General features: G+C 43.2%; 2 protein-coding genes across 2 annotated transcripts in view; both read right to left on the bottom strand.

Annotated features, from left to right (window-relative positions):
* Positions 1-6,894, bottom strand: part of LOC143509622 (calcium-activated potassium channel subunit alpha-1a-like) — a 59,661-nt gene extending 52,767 nt beyond the window's left edge. Inside the window, exon 1 of the mRNA XM_076998475.1 lies at positions 6,188-6,894. Coding sequence (XP_076854590.1) covers positions 6,188-6,469 — 282 coding nt within the window. The 5' untranslated portion in view covers positions 6,470-6,894. The remainder of the gene's footprint in view (positions 1-6,187) is intronic.
* A 2,404-nt stretch (positions 6,895-9,298) lies between these two features.
* Positions 9,299-16,985, bottom strand: part of LOC143510484 (calcium-activated potassium channel subunit alpha-1-like) — a 134,270-nt gene continuing 126,583 nt past the window's right edge. The window contains exons 31-32 of the mRNA XM_076999876.1: positions 10,988-11,016; positions 9,299-9,990 (exon numbers count right to left, since the gene is read on the bottom strand). Coding sequence (XP_076855991.1) covers positions 9,809-9,990; positions 10,988-11,016 — 211 coding nt within the window. The 3' untranslated portion in view covers positions 9,299-9,808. The remainder of the gene's footprint in view (positions 9,991-10,987; positions 11,017-16,985) is intronic.

Here is a 16,985-nt window from a genome sequence, read left to right as displayed (position 1 = left end):
TTGTTTATTTTCAAACGCCCAAGACGTTAGTCTTCACGTTCTCTCATGTTTCATCCTGGAATTACAAGAGGCTCGTATTTGTTAATGTAATACAGGAAAACTGTTCAGTCAGACAGATATTTGTTGTGAAACGAAGTAGTTACAATTTCAACATTTTCAAGTACTTTAGCCTAAATTGCAGCACTTTTCAAACCTGAAACACACTGAAACACAAAGCAGCATTAAAATTCGTCAGGTAAGTGTTCATTCCCCTGTTTTGAGGGGTGTTTCTTTTATACTACCACATATAGTTTCGGACAACACTGCAAAGCGGAAAGTATAAAGCCTCCACCGCTTGCGGAGGTTCGCGCGAGGTGCGTGCGGAGTCGAGCGCTATGGTCACTCAACCAGGCTTTAGCGCCCTTTGTTGAAATGTTCCAAAAGCACCGCTTGCAAACGAGCTTGTTTATGTCCTTCGGTTTTCCATCTGTATCTGCTTCGAATCCAACAGCACTGCGTTTGCTTTAGCTGCCATATTAGCATTACAAACTGTCCTGTGCATTACGGCAGCTTGGGTGGGTCAAACGAAAGCGCATTTTATGTAATGCTTAAAGAATCGATACTTAATTAATTTAGTTTTTAAATTAATTAAACGATTAAAGAATCGATACTTAAGGGAAACGAGTATTGTACCGTTTCAGAATGTTCAGTATCGATACGTATCGATATATCGATTTTTTTTGACAACACTAGTGTGAACTGCTGAAAGACGCTCGCCGAGCCGTCACCGACTCATCGCGGACGACCGGCCGATATCTAGCATGTTTAATATCTAGCATGTTTAATATCTAGCCCAGTCGGCGACTGAGTCAACAGCAGTGTCTAGCTACAGCCAATGGGAACGCGGAGAGAGAACCGCGGCACCGCTGAAGATATCTCTGAAGAATGTAAAAAACTTTCAAGAATGCTTTCAAAACAGTAACCCAGCAAACACACAAAATCCTCACCTTTCTTACAACTTTACTACAACACTGTGTTTAAGTTATTGTGACAGCACTGGAGAAATAGTGCAATTGATTATATCTATGTTCACTGCAATGGAGAAATGAAATAATTCTGGCAATTTGGGACTATGGAGTGTTTAAACGGTAATAATAATAATAATAATAACGAAAATGTGGAGTGCATGTACATTTTTTTCTTCTATGTGGTGTTGCTGGTTCTCGCGAGAGATTTGTTTTCGTGTTCTCGTGTTTTTGGACGGCAGCCAGATGAGTCGGCGATTCCCCAGTCGTTTAATTTGTGAGCCCGCGTCGCCGATCAGTCATGTAGTGTGAAAGCCACAACAACTGAAAGACTCGCGATTACAGCACAACCAGCCGTGTAGTGCGAATGGCACAAAAACCTGACGACTGAAAAGTGTGAACCTGGCTTTAGCTAGACAAGGGGGCCCTACAGTGGGAGGGGCCCAAGGCAATTGCCTAGCAACGCCTCTATGCAAAGACCGCCTCTGACCATAACAGCACATTACAATAAAGCTGTTTTATTGTCATATATATGGTCATATGGTTGGCTATTCATTGCTCTCATCACAGACCTCGCGTTTAACGCTGGCACAAACTACCCGCCGCTGCAGCGAGGCGAAAGCTCGGGTCAGTGACGCTATGAGTGCGGGATATTTCTGAACATCCCAACGCAAGCCTTAACTGTGCGTTCACACCGAAAGCGATAAAATCGCTCTCCGTCGCCGAGTCGCCAGCATCGCGTCGCGTGGGGGCGTGTCCAACATCACGCCTGCATGCAGCACGTGACAGATATGCAAATCACGTTTTTAAAGCAGGACGCAGTATTTATTTTAATCTATTGATTACAGGACACACGATTATAAAGGAGTGCGTGTATAAAACATAGTGTGTGTATAAAACACATATAGTATATAAACTTAAAATGTTTATGTATTTTTTTTTACTTTTTACCCCAGACCCGAAGATCAAACAGGAATTAAAAAAATCATAACCAATAATAGGGTATACGCTAATTTATTGCAGATGTTTTTTAACAAATGAACAGTATTCCCTCCAAAAATAAACATCGTAAAGTGCGGGACATCCAGAGACATCCACTATTAATCTCTCCTCCATTTTGCAATCGGAACAAATAATCAGTAGGAACCAAAGTCAGAGGTGCGGTTTCGGAGGAGGGTGCAAACATACTTTCTGATTGGTAGTCGCCGCTGCGCGTCACTGCTCATTTGCATAAAGTTGAGCCAAGCTCAACTTGTTCGCGTCGCTCGAATCGCTCACTTCGCGTCGCGTCGCTGGGTGTCGCTCACTCTCATTGAAAATGAATGACTTCCGGGTCGCCGTGTCGCTCTCGTCGCTTTCGGTGTGAACGCACAGTCACTTCGCGTCGCGCCGCGTCGCGTCGCTGGATGTAGCTCACTCTCATTGAAAATGAATGACTTCCGGTCGCCGTGTCGCTCTCGTCGCTTTCGGTGTGAATACACAGAAAGCGAAAGACCCAGAGAGTAGGGGTGGGCGATACTTGGAATTTTGGTATCGATACGATACCGATACGATACTGGTCAGTATCGCCGATACCGATACTTCCAAACCGTTGGGGGGGGTACTTTTTACTTTAAATTATAATCCATTAATATAATAATTTATATTAAATTATATATATTTTTGCTGATGCTGGTCCAGCGTGTCGCGTGCCAGTGATTATGCCTCGTGCCAATGGTGGCACAACCCCTGCTGTAGACGGTCAACCAGTTTCAGCTGTGGAAAATTCAATTAAAACAGGCGAATACACCACAATTAAGCCAACTACAGGAAAGTCTGATGTATGGAAGTCATATTCCATTGTAATTAATGGAGAGGGAAATCGGCTTCTTGTGATTGATATCAGAAAGTGTTGGTGTACGTCACCTGACGGCATGTGTTTGGACTGTGGTAAGAAATGGGACAGCGCGATCCATCGCTATATTGCTGTTTTAATAAATACATAAGAAAATTTCAAGTACTAAATCTAATTAATTCAATTCATATTAGGATTGCGGGCAGGGGCGACAGAAATGTGTATGTGGCGGGCGGGTGTGGGATTAAAACAAGCGATTTTTTGGCCGGTGCGGGCTGGAGCGGGACTAAAACAAGCAGGTGCGGGCGGGAGCGGGATTAAAAAAGCAGTCCCACGCAGACCTCTAAACTGCAGCAAAAGAATCGATATTTTCGCCATGGTATCGATCCGATACCGATCCTCACCTTTGTATCGATACTATCGATATAAACATCGATCTGCCCACCCCTACCAGAGAGCGCCTGACAAGTTGATAACAACAAACACAGCGCGTGAACTGCGAGCGCTGCCAAAACGCGCTTTTAGAAAAAAAAGTTTTTAAATAGTTTCCGCTTTCTCTGTGATTTAATTTTTGGGTGGCCAACCATGCCATTGAAATAGCCGATTTCGGAAATGCTCTGTTTGCTTATTAAGTCAATATGATAATTAAAATATATAGATGTAAATCTCCTGAACCCCCGCACCACAAAAAAAAAACTCCTCGGATCTAAACGATTTGCGTAGATCACCCTTTTCAACTCCAAAACGGCGAATTTCACCGAAAGGTGACAGATTTTCATGCCTGTTTAAATCCCAGAGTTTCGCTAACAGGTTTGGCGGCAAACCAGCCGCTATGTAGGTGACTGGCGCGTGCGCGGACAAACATCAGGTCACGTCACGTGAATCACATTCATAAAAAATGAGTTTTAGGAGAAAGGCGCTTAACACAAATTCAAAAACGTCTAGGCAGTTGGATGAGCGTTCGAAAATTTAATACCTCGTCAGATGAAGCTTAATACTTTTTAATGGCCTTAATTTTGGCCAACTGAATTTACTACCTTTTAATACTTTTTACAACCCCGCGGACACCCTGAGGAAGAATGTGATGGCTGGTGCTACAGTTGCACTGTGAGAAAAAAATCCCCCTATGTGAAGCATTTAAGAGAGGAATAGCTTGCCCCTTTTTGAAAAATGAATTTTAGGCCTTGATCATCATGAAAGACAAAAATACTGTGGCATCTGACACCGAACATTGTGAAATGTTTCTCACCGAGCAGGTGAGAAAAAACATTCCAGAAAGGTCCACGTTGTCCTCAACAGGCAAGAATAAAATTACACATGTGTCCCTGCTGTGGTAGTCTGGGATAATCCATTCCTTTTGAATTACATATTTGAACAGGTAGTTTATTCAGCAGTTCAGCCGTGCCTTAACCGGCTGTCCATACAGATCAAACTCAGTTACAGCCATCAACACTGAAAACTAAAATTCAAAATAAGTGCATTTTGAATTATTTTCAAACAAACTCACTGGTCATCAGTGCTCATAAGAGTGAGAGAACAATTGCAAGGTTTGGTTGCATGTCAGACACTCAATCCCTCATGACACAGCAGTCACTGAGGCACCAGTGGTGAGAAGGAATGAATAGTATGTATTGATGTAGTGCTACTCAATGCCAACAAATCCCACAAGGTGATATAGATCAAAAATAATCTATACATTTCATAAATGTTTATTAAACTTTGTGATGTTCACATCACAATGCCCACATCTACTGAAAATACCAACTACACTAGCAACAATCAATCTCACTGCATATGGAAAGATGAGTGCTAAATGGAAAGACATATACAGCTGCAATAGTGTAACATTTAGCTAAAAATATGGTATCCATCCTCTCTGCTAAATAATTGAAACCTTAAGCCAATAAACCCCAGAACCTTCGGACATAAATGCAGAACAGTCTCATGGGGACAGAGAGGTGGGATATTTGTCATTCAAATTGGATTTGTGCTAATGGTAGTGATGTAATGGTAATTGCACTTTTTTCAGTTTATTAATTACAATGACACTGCTGAAAAATAAGCACCTGCAGTATTCCTGCTCTCAGAGTGCATTAGTCCGGTAAAAGGAGATTTGAGTTTACTAAACTACTTTAAAGAAAATTATATATCTAGTGATTTTAAAGTGACTGCAGGAGAATGAAAGCACAGTGCACTGAACATGATCTCATTTGAGTAATACCTGATACATGAGCACTATAAGGTCAAGTATTTGACAGGATACCGATATCTTCAAAGATACAGATTGTCTGGAGTAATCTGAGTTACACTGCCTTTGTGCATGTTGGGACCAAGACACCCAAACAAACTAATTAAGGTACACACACACACGCACCCAGTTGTTGAGGCTTAAGAATGGTTTTACCTCTTGGGAAAGCTGTGGATGAAACTTAATTGGCCAGGAAGTATTTGTGGGTGATGGGTTATTTAATTGTTATCGATGTAGTTCTAGTTGAGGGCATGAGAGAGAGAAAAGTGTCTGTGTGTGTACTGTGAGTATGGCATACTGTGACATCACAGAATCTTACCTTTACGAACATTCTGCAATTCATTTTCTATGGCAAATGTCAACTTTGCTGGGCTGCCATAAACCCACTAGTCTAATATATACCAAAAGCAGAAGCATACTATGCCTATATATGCTTGCATGTGTGCTGAATATGATGGTTCCACAACAAAGACTGTGGTCTGTTAAAATTTGCAATGACCCCTTAACTTTTGTTACGTAGGTAAAACCTTTGTCAAGCCAACATAATAAGCTTTATATAACATATATATATAAGCTTTATATAACACAGGGTTTACAAAGGGATTTAAAATACAAGGTTTACAAAATCGGTTTACTTCAGGAATAACATAATCTACAATGCTGCTTGGCAAGGCATTTCCTATTATGTGCAAATGAAAGTCACTATGTTCAACAGTTAGTTCTGACCTCACAGTTAGACTCGCTGAAAAACAGTCTAACCATGCTGATGTGATGATAACATAGCATGGGTTTTTCATGGGCTTTATGCACCCAACCCTTAGTTGTTTTGTGTGTATACAAAATTAGAAATTTCCTTTACACATACACATTTCATAGCCTGTAAGGAATCCCACTTAAAATGATTAAGTCTCATGTGTTTATCACTCAGCAGGGAACTGTTATGGTGACAAACAATATGAATTACTTTGTATCAACTATGATACTAAAAGAATTGCGTGCCGAGCCCACTAGTCTAGAACATCTTAATAAGTAGTCAGTGATTAGTTTGAGTCTTGAAAGAGCTGTCGACTAAATTTCACTGGTTATACTTAATTATCTTACCTCCTCGTTGCCACTTTGGCAGCAAATGGTCCATGCATATTTGAGACTTCTCCATAACAGTATAACGACGAGACCTCCAAAGAAAGTGACCAATGATGTGACTAGGAAAGCCCACCACATACGTTGCCCACTCTCGTCGCACGCAATTTCTGGCAAGTAGAGTATGAGCATTTCCATTTTGCTTATTAGTGACCGGGTCCTTCTTGCATGTTGTCTAAGTCCCCTTTTCGAAGACAAGGCACCGTGATCGGGCCACATGTTACAATTCTCGGACGGAAACATATTTGTTCTTTTAGATGAAACACCAGCGCGACCGTAACGTTTATGTTGCCTCGACTGCTGCCGTTTTCCGCACGCACGTCGTACCACGACGATAAGTAAGCCTTTGCAGATTATAGCCTGATGTACGAATGTCTTGAAGAAAATTGTAGAAAACACTACTAGATTCCTCTCCAAACACTTATAGCGCTAACCTATTTGAAGTGTTTCACATGCTTCATCGTATAGTGAATATTGATCAGAACAGAGAAATAGACTTCATGTTAGCCCTCATTAATTGTTTTCAACTAGCGACCCAGCAGTGTTTAACCTGACCCTGGTCTATAACGGATGTACCGAAGTTCTCGCCGTTCACTGACTGATTGAACGTTCACAGTCATCTGCCCTTGTCGTTCGAAGACGTGTCAAAGACGAAAACGCGCAACAGGTTGACGGCGTTGGCAGAGTCCAGCTGTTACGGACTAGCAGTAGTAACAGAAACAGACTTGCTACAGACTGTCAAGGTGCTGTACAGGTGGGAGGGCGGAGTTTCCAGCCCGAAATAAAATCATCAAACCGATTCAAAACGCAAATATTTCTGATCGCAGATGTGGTTGCAGGAAAATTTAAAAATACGAATTATAAAAATATCGTGCAATTAGTATTTGTTATACTGTCTTCAGTTCTAAAGGCAGCAGGCTGATACAGCTTAAAAAGAACTGTATTGTATCATTTTGATCCAGGACGTTTATAAGAAACTCAATTTGTCCTTTTATTTCTATGGACATACGGTCACGGTACTATGGAAAGCTAGTTAAATATTTTCCTTCTTTTACGGCAAAAAAAGGCTTTAAAAAGGAACATGAACGGAGAAAGCTGCACAACATCGTGATTCAATATGTAATATCCAGATTGCATAATATCTCGGAATGACATAGACTGTAATAGTGTAATTCAGAATACATCAGGGAGCCAATGTCATTGATCTAGTAGTTATTAAATGTACTGCTGTCACCGCTGCAACGTCTAAGGCAGGGGTACTCAAATAGAAATGATGACGGGCCACATTTTATTTTTTCAATCACTGGGGCCGGTTACGGGGGGGGGGGGGTGCGAACGCATTTGGGCGTCTGCTACCTGTTTGTTGTTTGTTGTTAAGGTAATTTGTAGACGGTGCCTTAGACGTTGCAGCGGTCACAACAGTACATTTTAAATAACATGTTGTCTACAACTTAAAATATGTCTATTCCTGGCGTAAACAAAGTTGTAGGTATTTCGTTTGCCAGAAATTAGAATTTGCATATGTTGGCACTTTTGCTGATAGTGTCAAATAATTCCGAATATGCGAACATGAAACCAACTTTACCGCAGTCGTTCAGTGGACTCCCTCTTCGTTCCTGTATATGTATGTTTTAGTCAGTAGATCGCTTTACCCGCTTTTTCTGTTGACCCTGGCACTCTTAAGTGAAATGTCTTTATCAAAAAAGATTTAAGTGGACAGTGTCGGATTTTTCAAGAAAAATGGAAAGTTCATGTGTTCAGAATTGCTTCCCAGATGTGGAAAATGTCACTGTGATCAGTTTTTATGCATAATGTACTTAAATAAATGTTTAACTGAGTAAAAGTGTACATAAAAAGTAAAAGGAAAAAGTTGTTCATAATATATTTAGTAAAATAACAATTCGTTTCATATAAAGATTTTTTAAATTGACTTCTTTGCACTAATACAAAAGGGGACTTATTGTTAGTTCCATGTAATTTTGAAATGAGTTTACTGGTCTGGCTCCCTTGAGATCCAAAAAAGTTGTATGCAGCCCCCAGACCAAAATGAGTTTTACACCCCTGGTCTAGTACATCCACCCCACTACTGACTGACTCTGATTGGACGCTAAATGACTATTAGGCATCAGATTCAAGGATGCTGATTGGTTCATATTGCTACGTTTGGATTTTGTGTCAGCAACGGTCAGCAATTGGCCGCGCTGCTTAGGTTATATTTCTAGCACCCCAGAAGACATAACCACGAAGCCAATCTCCTCCAGTATATTTTATATATTACACATTACTGTGAACATAATTTACACCAAAACAATAGTCACCGCCCTAGCACCCTCTCTTGGGCAGCCACCACTTACATATACATTTCATAATATGTCAAACATTATACATGCATATAATGATAATGACATTCACAAACAGTCATAAAGATACACAACTGTTCTAAAACATACACTGCAAATATTGATTCTGACTAAAAGCTAATTATAAATGCATAATAATGAATGCACAGTCATTATACATTAAAATTAAAGTGTATGCTTTACCCTACACACGGCCAATTTTGAATCAATATGGTGACCACAGACTTTACAGTAACAGCCATGTAATATCTCTGAAATCTCTCTCTCTCTCTTTCACACACACACACACATGTACATATATACGTCCAATAAACACGTAAAAAGCCATATATAGAAATCTACGATTTCACGAATATGTAGGGCTTTCAGAGAACTATTAATTGGGGCCCAAAGGAAATTCTGCAAACAACAGATGGAGCTAATACACACGGTTTTAATGCGTGAGCAATGTCATAGAAACACGCGTTCCAATTATAGTCAGCATTGTCATAGAAACACCCATGACAAACTGAATGAGGCCTACGATTAGGTTATAAAATGTAAAATGTGTGGTATTAAAAATTCATGTCAGTCTGACACGGGCTGCTCAGTCATGATGGGGCTATTAGCTTTTAAAGGGGAACTCGAATCAAATTATTTATACTTAAAGCATTCAATCATTTAGAAAAACTAAATTTCAAATTAATATATAATATTAAATATAATAAATTATGATAATATTCTGGTTGTAAATTTTTCTTTAAAAACAAATGGGTTACATGTTATTAAGGAGTTCATCACAGATCTAAGCCAACATGCATGTTGACTTTAGTAAAATATATGTATTTTATTGGACTGCATTTAAGGCAAAGGTCTCTGATTATCTTGTGCCCTATGCTGAGATCTTCCAGCTCACAAGCGTTCGTCTACTCTCTGTTCACTTAAAACAGGACACTCAAGTCCTTTTCCATAGTTCATACATAAAACTCACTCCAGTGAAGCAAAAAGTGAAGCACTCTGATTGTCTGCCCTCATCTACGGTATGTACACTTAACTATATTCATATATAAAAATATAACTTTAACCATATTCTAATATACAGTAAATATAATACTTACTGTGCTGCCAGAAATATAGCTAAAAAACATGGACATCTTTATGAATATCAATATAGTTGAATATGATCTATTTAAATCTGGGAAATAACAGTCAAAAGTAGCCTGATTGTTGCATTTGGACCATGTCAGCAATGCACATGATTTGTCCTCGATTCTCCTCTTCGGCCACTCTGTTTGGATGAGGAATTGTTGTAGGTTTGCACTGTATGGCCAGAATGTTCATGTAAGCACTGTGTTGGTTTGGTGGGTCTGACTGATGTTATCTTGGTGAGGCAATTCTCTGCTTCATCTGTATACCAAGTCTTTTCTGCAAAATGATGCATAACAAAAAAGCCCCCAAGGGTAGCATGTGTAAATTGGAGTTTTTAGTTTGTACACAAACTTCACTACTGCAGAACCACAGTGAAACATTTACATGCTTATTCTGAGAACATTTCTGCCTCATGCTCTTTTTCTGGGTCTTTTGAAATTTTCCAATATATTTATTTTTGCAGAATATTCTTGTCAAGACATTTTAAACATCAATGAAAGAAAACAGCAAAAGCAAACTCCCAGTGCATTTCTGCAATCAACTCCTCTCACCAGCTCACAAGCTCACCAGACGTCAACACAGTGTTTAAGCAAGATTGTAAACTAAAGCATATCATGCTTCTATGCTAAAGAGAAAATAATGCAAACTATGAACTCAAACCAGCAACCAAATGCTAAAGTATCTCAACTGCTGGTTATAGCAGAAACAGCAACTCTGAAACTGTTCCAGTGTGTCCCTAGTGCAAGGGAAAAAGCAGGAAAAGTTCTCAAACCCTCATGCACTGCTGTGATGATTTTGATGCAACCACTAATACCAAAAAGTTAGTGCTTTTGAGCAGAAAGTGAAGAGTTAACAAAAGCATGGGGTTTGGCTGGTGCTGAATGCACTGGTCATCAGTTTTCCACTTCTAACCACTGGTGTTAGGAGACACTAGGGCAGGGCAGGACATTCATGGGAGCAGTCATGGTCCTGTGGTAGGGAACTGGTCTTGTGACCGGAGGGTCGTGGGTTCGATTCTCAGGCCTGAGGCCATGACTAAGGTGCCCTTGAGCAAGGCACCTAACCCCAACTGCTTCCCAGGCGTTGGGCTTGGGCTGCCCACCGCTCTGGGCATGTGTACACCACAGCCCCCTAGTAATAATTAGTGTGTGTTTGTGTGTATGTTCCAATTGCACAGATTGTAATTGCAGAGGACAAATTTCGATTGCGGTGAAATCACAATTGACAAATATGGCACATTTCACATTTCTTTCATGTGTGTGAGTGTTCATACCTGTGTCCTCTCTGCTTGTCCTGGTTGCACTTTGGAGAGAAAGGTAACTTGTTAGTGTTATCTTAAGAACAATGTATTCCCTCATACAAAAAACTTCATGCTGATTTGAAACGGCTTTCCAATATTCATTCTGAAATTAAATGAAAAAAATGAAATGAACCTTTATTGTCATTACACATTGTACTTGTACAGTTGCGCAACAAAATTGGTTTACAGCCCCCCTCCCCATCTTGGTGCAAATAGAAAATAGAAAAATTTAAATATAAAATAGAAAAGTTTTAAATATAAACAAATTAAATAACAGATTAAGAGTTACGAATAACTATACAGGCGTAAGCATAATTTAACTAAGTGTTACGGAACAGCTCCGGACCCTTCCCTGTGGGCGTGCCGCTATGTTGTCTGCGTGTCGTTATGTCCATGTTTGTACTTCCGTGGGTGTGGGTTGTTTGTGAGCGTGTTCGTGGTTACACCTGTGCCTTGTCTCGAGGTCACGTGGGTCTGTGTAATTCACCTATTTAATGTGCGTTAACGCGGTGTCTTGTGCTCGTCTTTGTCTAAAGTTCATGCCTGTGCAAGCCACCGCAATTTGCGTGCTTGCACCGTCCGTGCTGAGCTTTGCGTTGCGTGACAATAAATGTTCTGTGTGCACCGTAAGACGCTGGTCGTGTCTCCTCCTTCCTCCTGCACCACAGCGTCACAGAAAGACGAGCCGAACAAGACGACGTATGCCAGGATACGCCACCCGAGCACCGAGGGGGAAGAGAAGGAGCAGGCGTCACCACGGCTCTTCCCCAGTCCGGCGCCAAGAAGTCCCCGTTACCGAGCAGCAGATGAAGCAGGACCCTGTCTGCACGTACCTGCTCTGTGCCGCTCGAGAGACGGAGGATGCCGAGACGGCGGAGTACTTCCGCCGATCCGCGGCACGCGCATGTGAGGAGAGACACCCCCACGCGTCCCTGGAGCTTCCACCCATGGCTGTGAGCAGCAGTAAGAGGGAGGAAGCAAGCGCACCGCTCCTGGTTCTCCCTGAGGAGGAGGAGACCAGTGAGCCGTTCATGGTGGGTGCAGGTACCTTTGCCCTCACCCCTCCCGAAGTCGAGTTCGGCAGCGACGAGTCCGGAGAGGAGGAGAGCCCCCGCTCCTCCGTTCGTTCGGAGGAGAGTGAGGGCGAAACCAGCTGCGCTCCCTCTATTCCCGCAGCTCTCCGGACGGCCGAGGAGGAGAAGGTCAGCCCCCCGTCGTCGTTGTTCTCCGAATCGACGGTCTATTACGGGGAGGGTGACGAGGAGACCAGCTCTCTTCCCTCCAGCCACACATCCTCCACCGAGCGCCACGAGGCGGAGGAGGACGTCAGCCCTCCCCCTTCCCTATTCTCGGCTCCTACCGTGTATTATGGGGAGGGGGTGGAAGTCAGTCGCCCTCCGTCCGCCTGTTCATCACCCTTGGGGCGCGAGGAAGAGAGCGAGGGGGTGGACAGCGCCTCTGGGTGTTCGGAGAGCACAGTCCACCTAGGGAAGGAGGTTCCTCAGTCTCCCTCAGCGGCGAGCAGCATGGACTGCTCCCGCTGCCCGACCCCGGAGGAACCCATGTCGCTGGGTCGGAGCGTCTCCGAGAGCGAGGAGGAGATGGAGACGTCGGGGGGCGAGGCGACGGCATCTCCAAGAGCGCAGGGGGGTCCTGGTGTGGTCAGCGGTCCAAGGTGGGTGTGTCACGCGCCCTTGGAGCCGCCGCGGACACCAGCCGGCGCGCGGCAGAAAGCCAGGACTCCAGCCGCGCCCAGAGGGAGAACCGAGGCTCCCCTAAGGAAGCCACCGGGAGCGCGGCCAGCGGGAGTTGCGAGCGGCGCAACGCGCGCGAGGAGTCGGAACCCAAAGACCGGAGGGACTCCGCCGCCTGTTCCGCCTGCCGCGTCCGCCCAGCCTGCTTTCCCTGGAGGGATAGCAACACCGTGTGCGCTTTGGCAGGCAGCTGGAGCGGTGCCAGGGCTGCCTGTCCCTATATGTTTGTCCATTCCCCTATGTCTCCCTAATCTCCTTTTCCCGTTCGTTCCTCTTGTGTTTCATGTTCCCGTGTGCGTGTTTGTGACTGTGCCATTGTTTAATGTTTTCTCCCCTGTCTTCCCAGGGAGGGTGTGCTAGAGCTGTCCGCAGCGGTTCCCGCCGTCGGGGGTGACTGCCCGTTGGTGTTTGTTCGGGGCTCTCCCGCTACGCGGGACGCTCCGGGAGTAGCGAGCCCCTGGCGGGGGGTTCTGTTACGGAACAGCTCCGGACCCTTCCCTGTGGGCGTGCCGCTATGTTGTCTGCGTGTTGTTATGTCCATGTTTGTACTTCCGTGGGTGTGGGTTGTTTGTGAGCGTGTTCGTGGTTACACCTGTGCCTTGTCTCGAGGTCACGTGGGTCTGTGTAATTCACCTATTTAATGTGCGTTAACGCGGTGTCTTGTGCTCGTCTTTGTCTAAAGTTCATGCCTGTGCAAGCCACCGCAATTTGCGTGCTTGCACCGTCCGTGCTGAGCTTTGCGTTGCGTGAGTGACAATAAATGTTCTGTGTGCACCGTAAGACGCTGGTCGTGTCTCCTCCTTCCTCCTGCACCACAGCATCACACTAAGCTCTCCTCTTTACACAAACTTGAAGCCGGACACCCTCTCCACATGCTGTCCATCAATGTGGATTGGCTGCAAGTTGGGTTTCCTCCTTCTGAAGTCTACAATCAGTTCGTTAGTCTTGGAGGTGTTGATGACCAAGTTGTTCTCTGAGCACCACTCCACTAGTCTTTGAACCTACTCCCTGTATGCCGTTTCATTACCATCAGAGATCAGTCTGACCAGAGTGGTGTCATCAGCGAACTTGATTGTGACGTTGTCCGAGTGGCTGCTGACACAGTCATGGGTGTACAGAGTGTAGAGGAGTGGGCTCAGCACACAGCCCTGTGGAGAGCCAGTGTTAATGCTGAGAGCTGTGGAGAGATGTAAGCCAAATCTAACTCTCTGAACATGGTCTGAGAGGAAGTTTCTTATCGAACTGCAGATGGTGTAAGGATGACCAATGTCCATTAATTTGACAATCAGTCTGTCTGGGAGTATGGTGATGAAAGCAGAGCTACAATTGATGAAGAGCAGCCTGGCATAGTGCCCCTGCAGTTCCAGGTGGGAAATGGTGGCATGGAGTGCTGTTGATCTATTTGCTCTGTATGCAAGCTGAAGTGGGTCGAGGGTAACTGGGAGGCAAGATGATGTGGTGTCTCACCAGTTTCTCGAAACCCTTCATGATGACTGGTGTCAGGGTGACTGGTCTGAAATCATTTAGGCTGCCGATGCTGGCCTGTTTTGGGATTGGCACAATTGTGGCAGATTTCAGACATGGCGGGATGAAGGACTGGGATAGGGATGCGTTGAAGATCTTTGTAAAGACTCCAGCCAGCTGGTCTGCACATTTTCTGAGGACCCATCCAGTGACTGCATCTGGTCCAGCAGCCTTCCTGGGGTTCACCATCTTCAATGTTATCCTGACCTCATGTTCCTCCACCGTGAAGCTATAATCACTGCAGTCAAATGAACTGCTGCTGTTTCTGATCTTTCATTGTTGAAACATGCAAATAAGTGGTTCAGCCTCTCTGCTAGAATTGGGTTATTGTCTGCCTTTACTGTGTTGCTGGGCTTGTAGTGGGTGAGATGTAGGACCCCCTGCCACACTTGCCTTGCGTTGTTGTTGATGAAGTGGTCCTCTATCTGCCTTTTGTATTCCAATTTGGCTTTCCTAATCCCCCTCTTCAGGTCAGCTCTGGTGGCGCTGTACTGTGCCTCATCGCCAGACCTGAAAGTTGTGTCACGTTGTCTCAGAAGGACCTGGACTTCTTTATTCATCCGGGGGCCTCTGGTTGGAGTAGATCCGGCAACGTTTGTCCACAGTGATGTTTTCTACACAAAAGTTGATGTAGGAAAGCACAGAATTGATATATACCTCCAGATCCTCATGCTCGAATACAGTCCAGTCTGTACTCTCAAGACCAGCTTGTAGCTGCAGCAGTGTTCCTTCAGGCCATGTTGTTACAGTTTTTGTGGATGGAGGGATTCTCCTCCTGCAGGGTGTGTATGCAGGAATCAGCAGCATGGACATGTGGTCAGAGAAGCCTATATCTGGTAAGGGAGTTGTCCTTTAGGCTTTGCTAATGTTGCTGTAAACTTTGTCCAGAGTTTGTCCAGAGACAAATAAGCTGACCTGTAAAAAGTAGACCACCTAGATCACCTAGAAGCTTATTTTCTTGGCAAATTCTTCCAAATCCTCCATGTGTGTACTTGATGCTCTCTCACCCCATTTACTCAAAGAACTACTGCCTAATACAACCTTTGTTCATTTAAACTTGCTGTCATTAAGCACCTAATTAAAAACTTGATCATAATACCAATTAACCTAAAGTTTGTTCTTTATCTAGTTTGTCCTTTATCATTTCTAGTTTGTTCTTAAAGTTCTACACTGTAAAAAAAAACAGTTTTTTTACAGGTTTTTCCCAATAAATTTTACAGTTTTTTCCTGTATTTTAAAATGACAGGGAAAGTGTATTACAATTACCAGAACAAACTGTTTATTTAAAAATGTCATGTGATTTAACAAGAAAAATCTGTATAAATTAAATACATTATAAATCTGTTTTTTAACAATACTTAGATAATAATTTTAACTAAACAAACTGTAAAAAGAAAGTAATATTGATTAATCTTAATGAGACAAAGTAATAGAATCTTCTGGAATTAATTTCAAGGAAATATTACAAGACAACATTGATGCATGTTTTAATTTAAGTTTTGACATGTTAAATATGTGATTTTCATGTTATAAAAGTGAGTAAAAAGTAAAATGTTCTTGACTGTGATTTATTTTTATATTTATAACATACATAAAGAGTTAAGGCGTTCCAGATCCATCTCATTTTCAATCCACTATTAAATATGCACTGTATCTGTATCACTGTATCTACACTGTAAACCCGGATTAGGTTTTAATAAATTATTTTAGTAATCATTAATTATTATTTCATGTTTCATAAAAAATATTGCCATTACTAAATAAAACTAGTTGTTATCATTATTGAGCTGAAATAGGCATTGCAATGATCATGTTAAGTAAAGATAACTGAATATGTTAAGTTTATGATTGGTAGGGGTGGGGCCTGTTTGAATCGGACCACTGCACAGTGTGCATGAAGAGTTGTTCTGGTTGTGCATATTGTTTGAAGAACCTTTCGTTATCACCCCGCTGCAGCCCAAATGCATGAGTTTTGAAATCAGTGTTTCTTCAAATGAGTATTTGCAACGTCAGCTTTCAGTGCATGTAACTTATTTAGTTAACGCGTAATATATTCTTATCGGTTCATATAGTGCTAGAACATGTGTCTGGCATTCCTGTCCGATCATAGTTTAACTATAACCGTAGCGTTGAAATGTGTGTTCTGACGGTTCGGAGTTTATGGCTCATTTTAACTATTAATGTTATATATATTTTTATATTGAAGCGTCGGTCCAATGGGGGACGGCTGTAACGTGGCTCGCGCCACGGAGCGAGGAGACGGACACAATCGCTGAGAAGAGCGAGATTTATTGCAGGGCATTCCACAATCGTCATCGTAGTGGCAGGCAGGGGTCATAACAGGAGAGCCATCAAGGTTGGACAGGTACAGGGGCATAACGACACGGAAAGCAACAAACGACAGCAGGGCAACACGAAACTGAGAAACACATAAACGGTCAGACATCCAAAACAACCGACAACCAGACTGGGGAAATACAGGGACTATATGAACACTGAACTAAACTAGGAACAGGTGGGGACGATTATGACAGGGGCGTGGCGGACAATCAGGGAATCTCAGAGACAACGAGCGGGGCAGGGTAAACAGGCACGGAACACAGACACGAGGGAACCCAGAGTGGCAGCCACGAGAGGGGGCGTTGCCCTACGTGACAACGGCGCTACTTCCCATGAGTCTCTGCGACTCCGGT

This window comes from Brachyhypopomus gauderio, chromosome 3 (genome assembly GCF_052324685.1).
Source record: "Brachyhypopomus gauderio isolate BG-103 chromosome 3, BGAUD_0.2, whole genome shotgun sequence".
NCBI lineage: Eukaryota > Metazoa > Chordata > Actinopteri > Gymnotiformes > Hypopomidae > Brachyhypopomus > Brachyhypopomus gauderio.
Note: the sequence above shows the minus strand (reverse complement) of the source record. Positions and strands in the feature narration are given on the sequence as shown.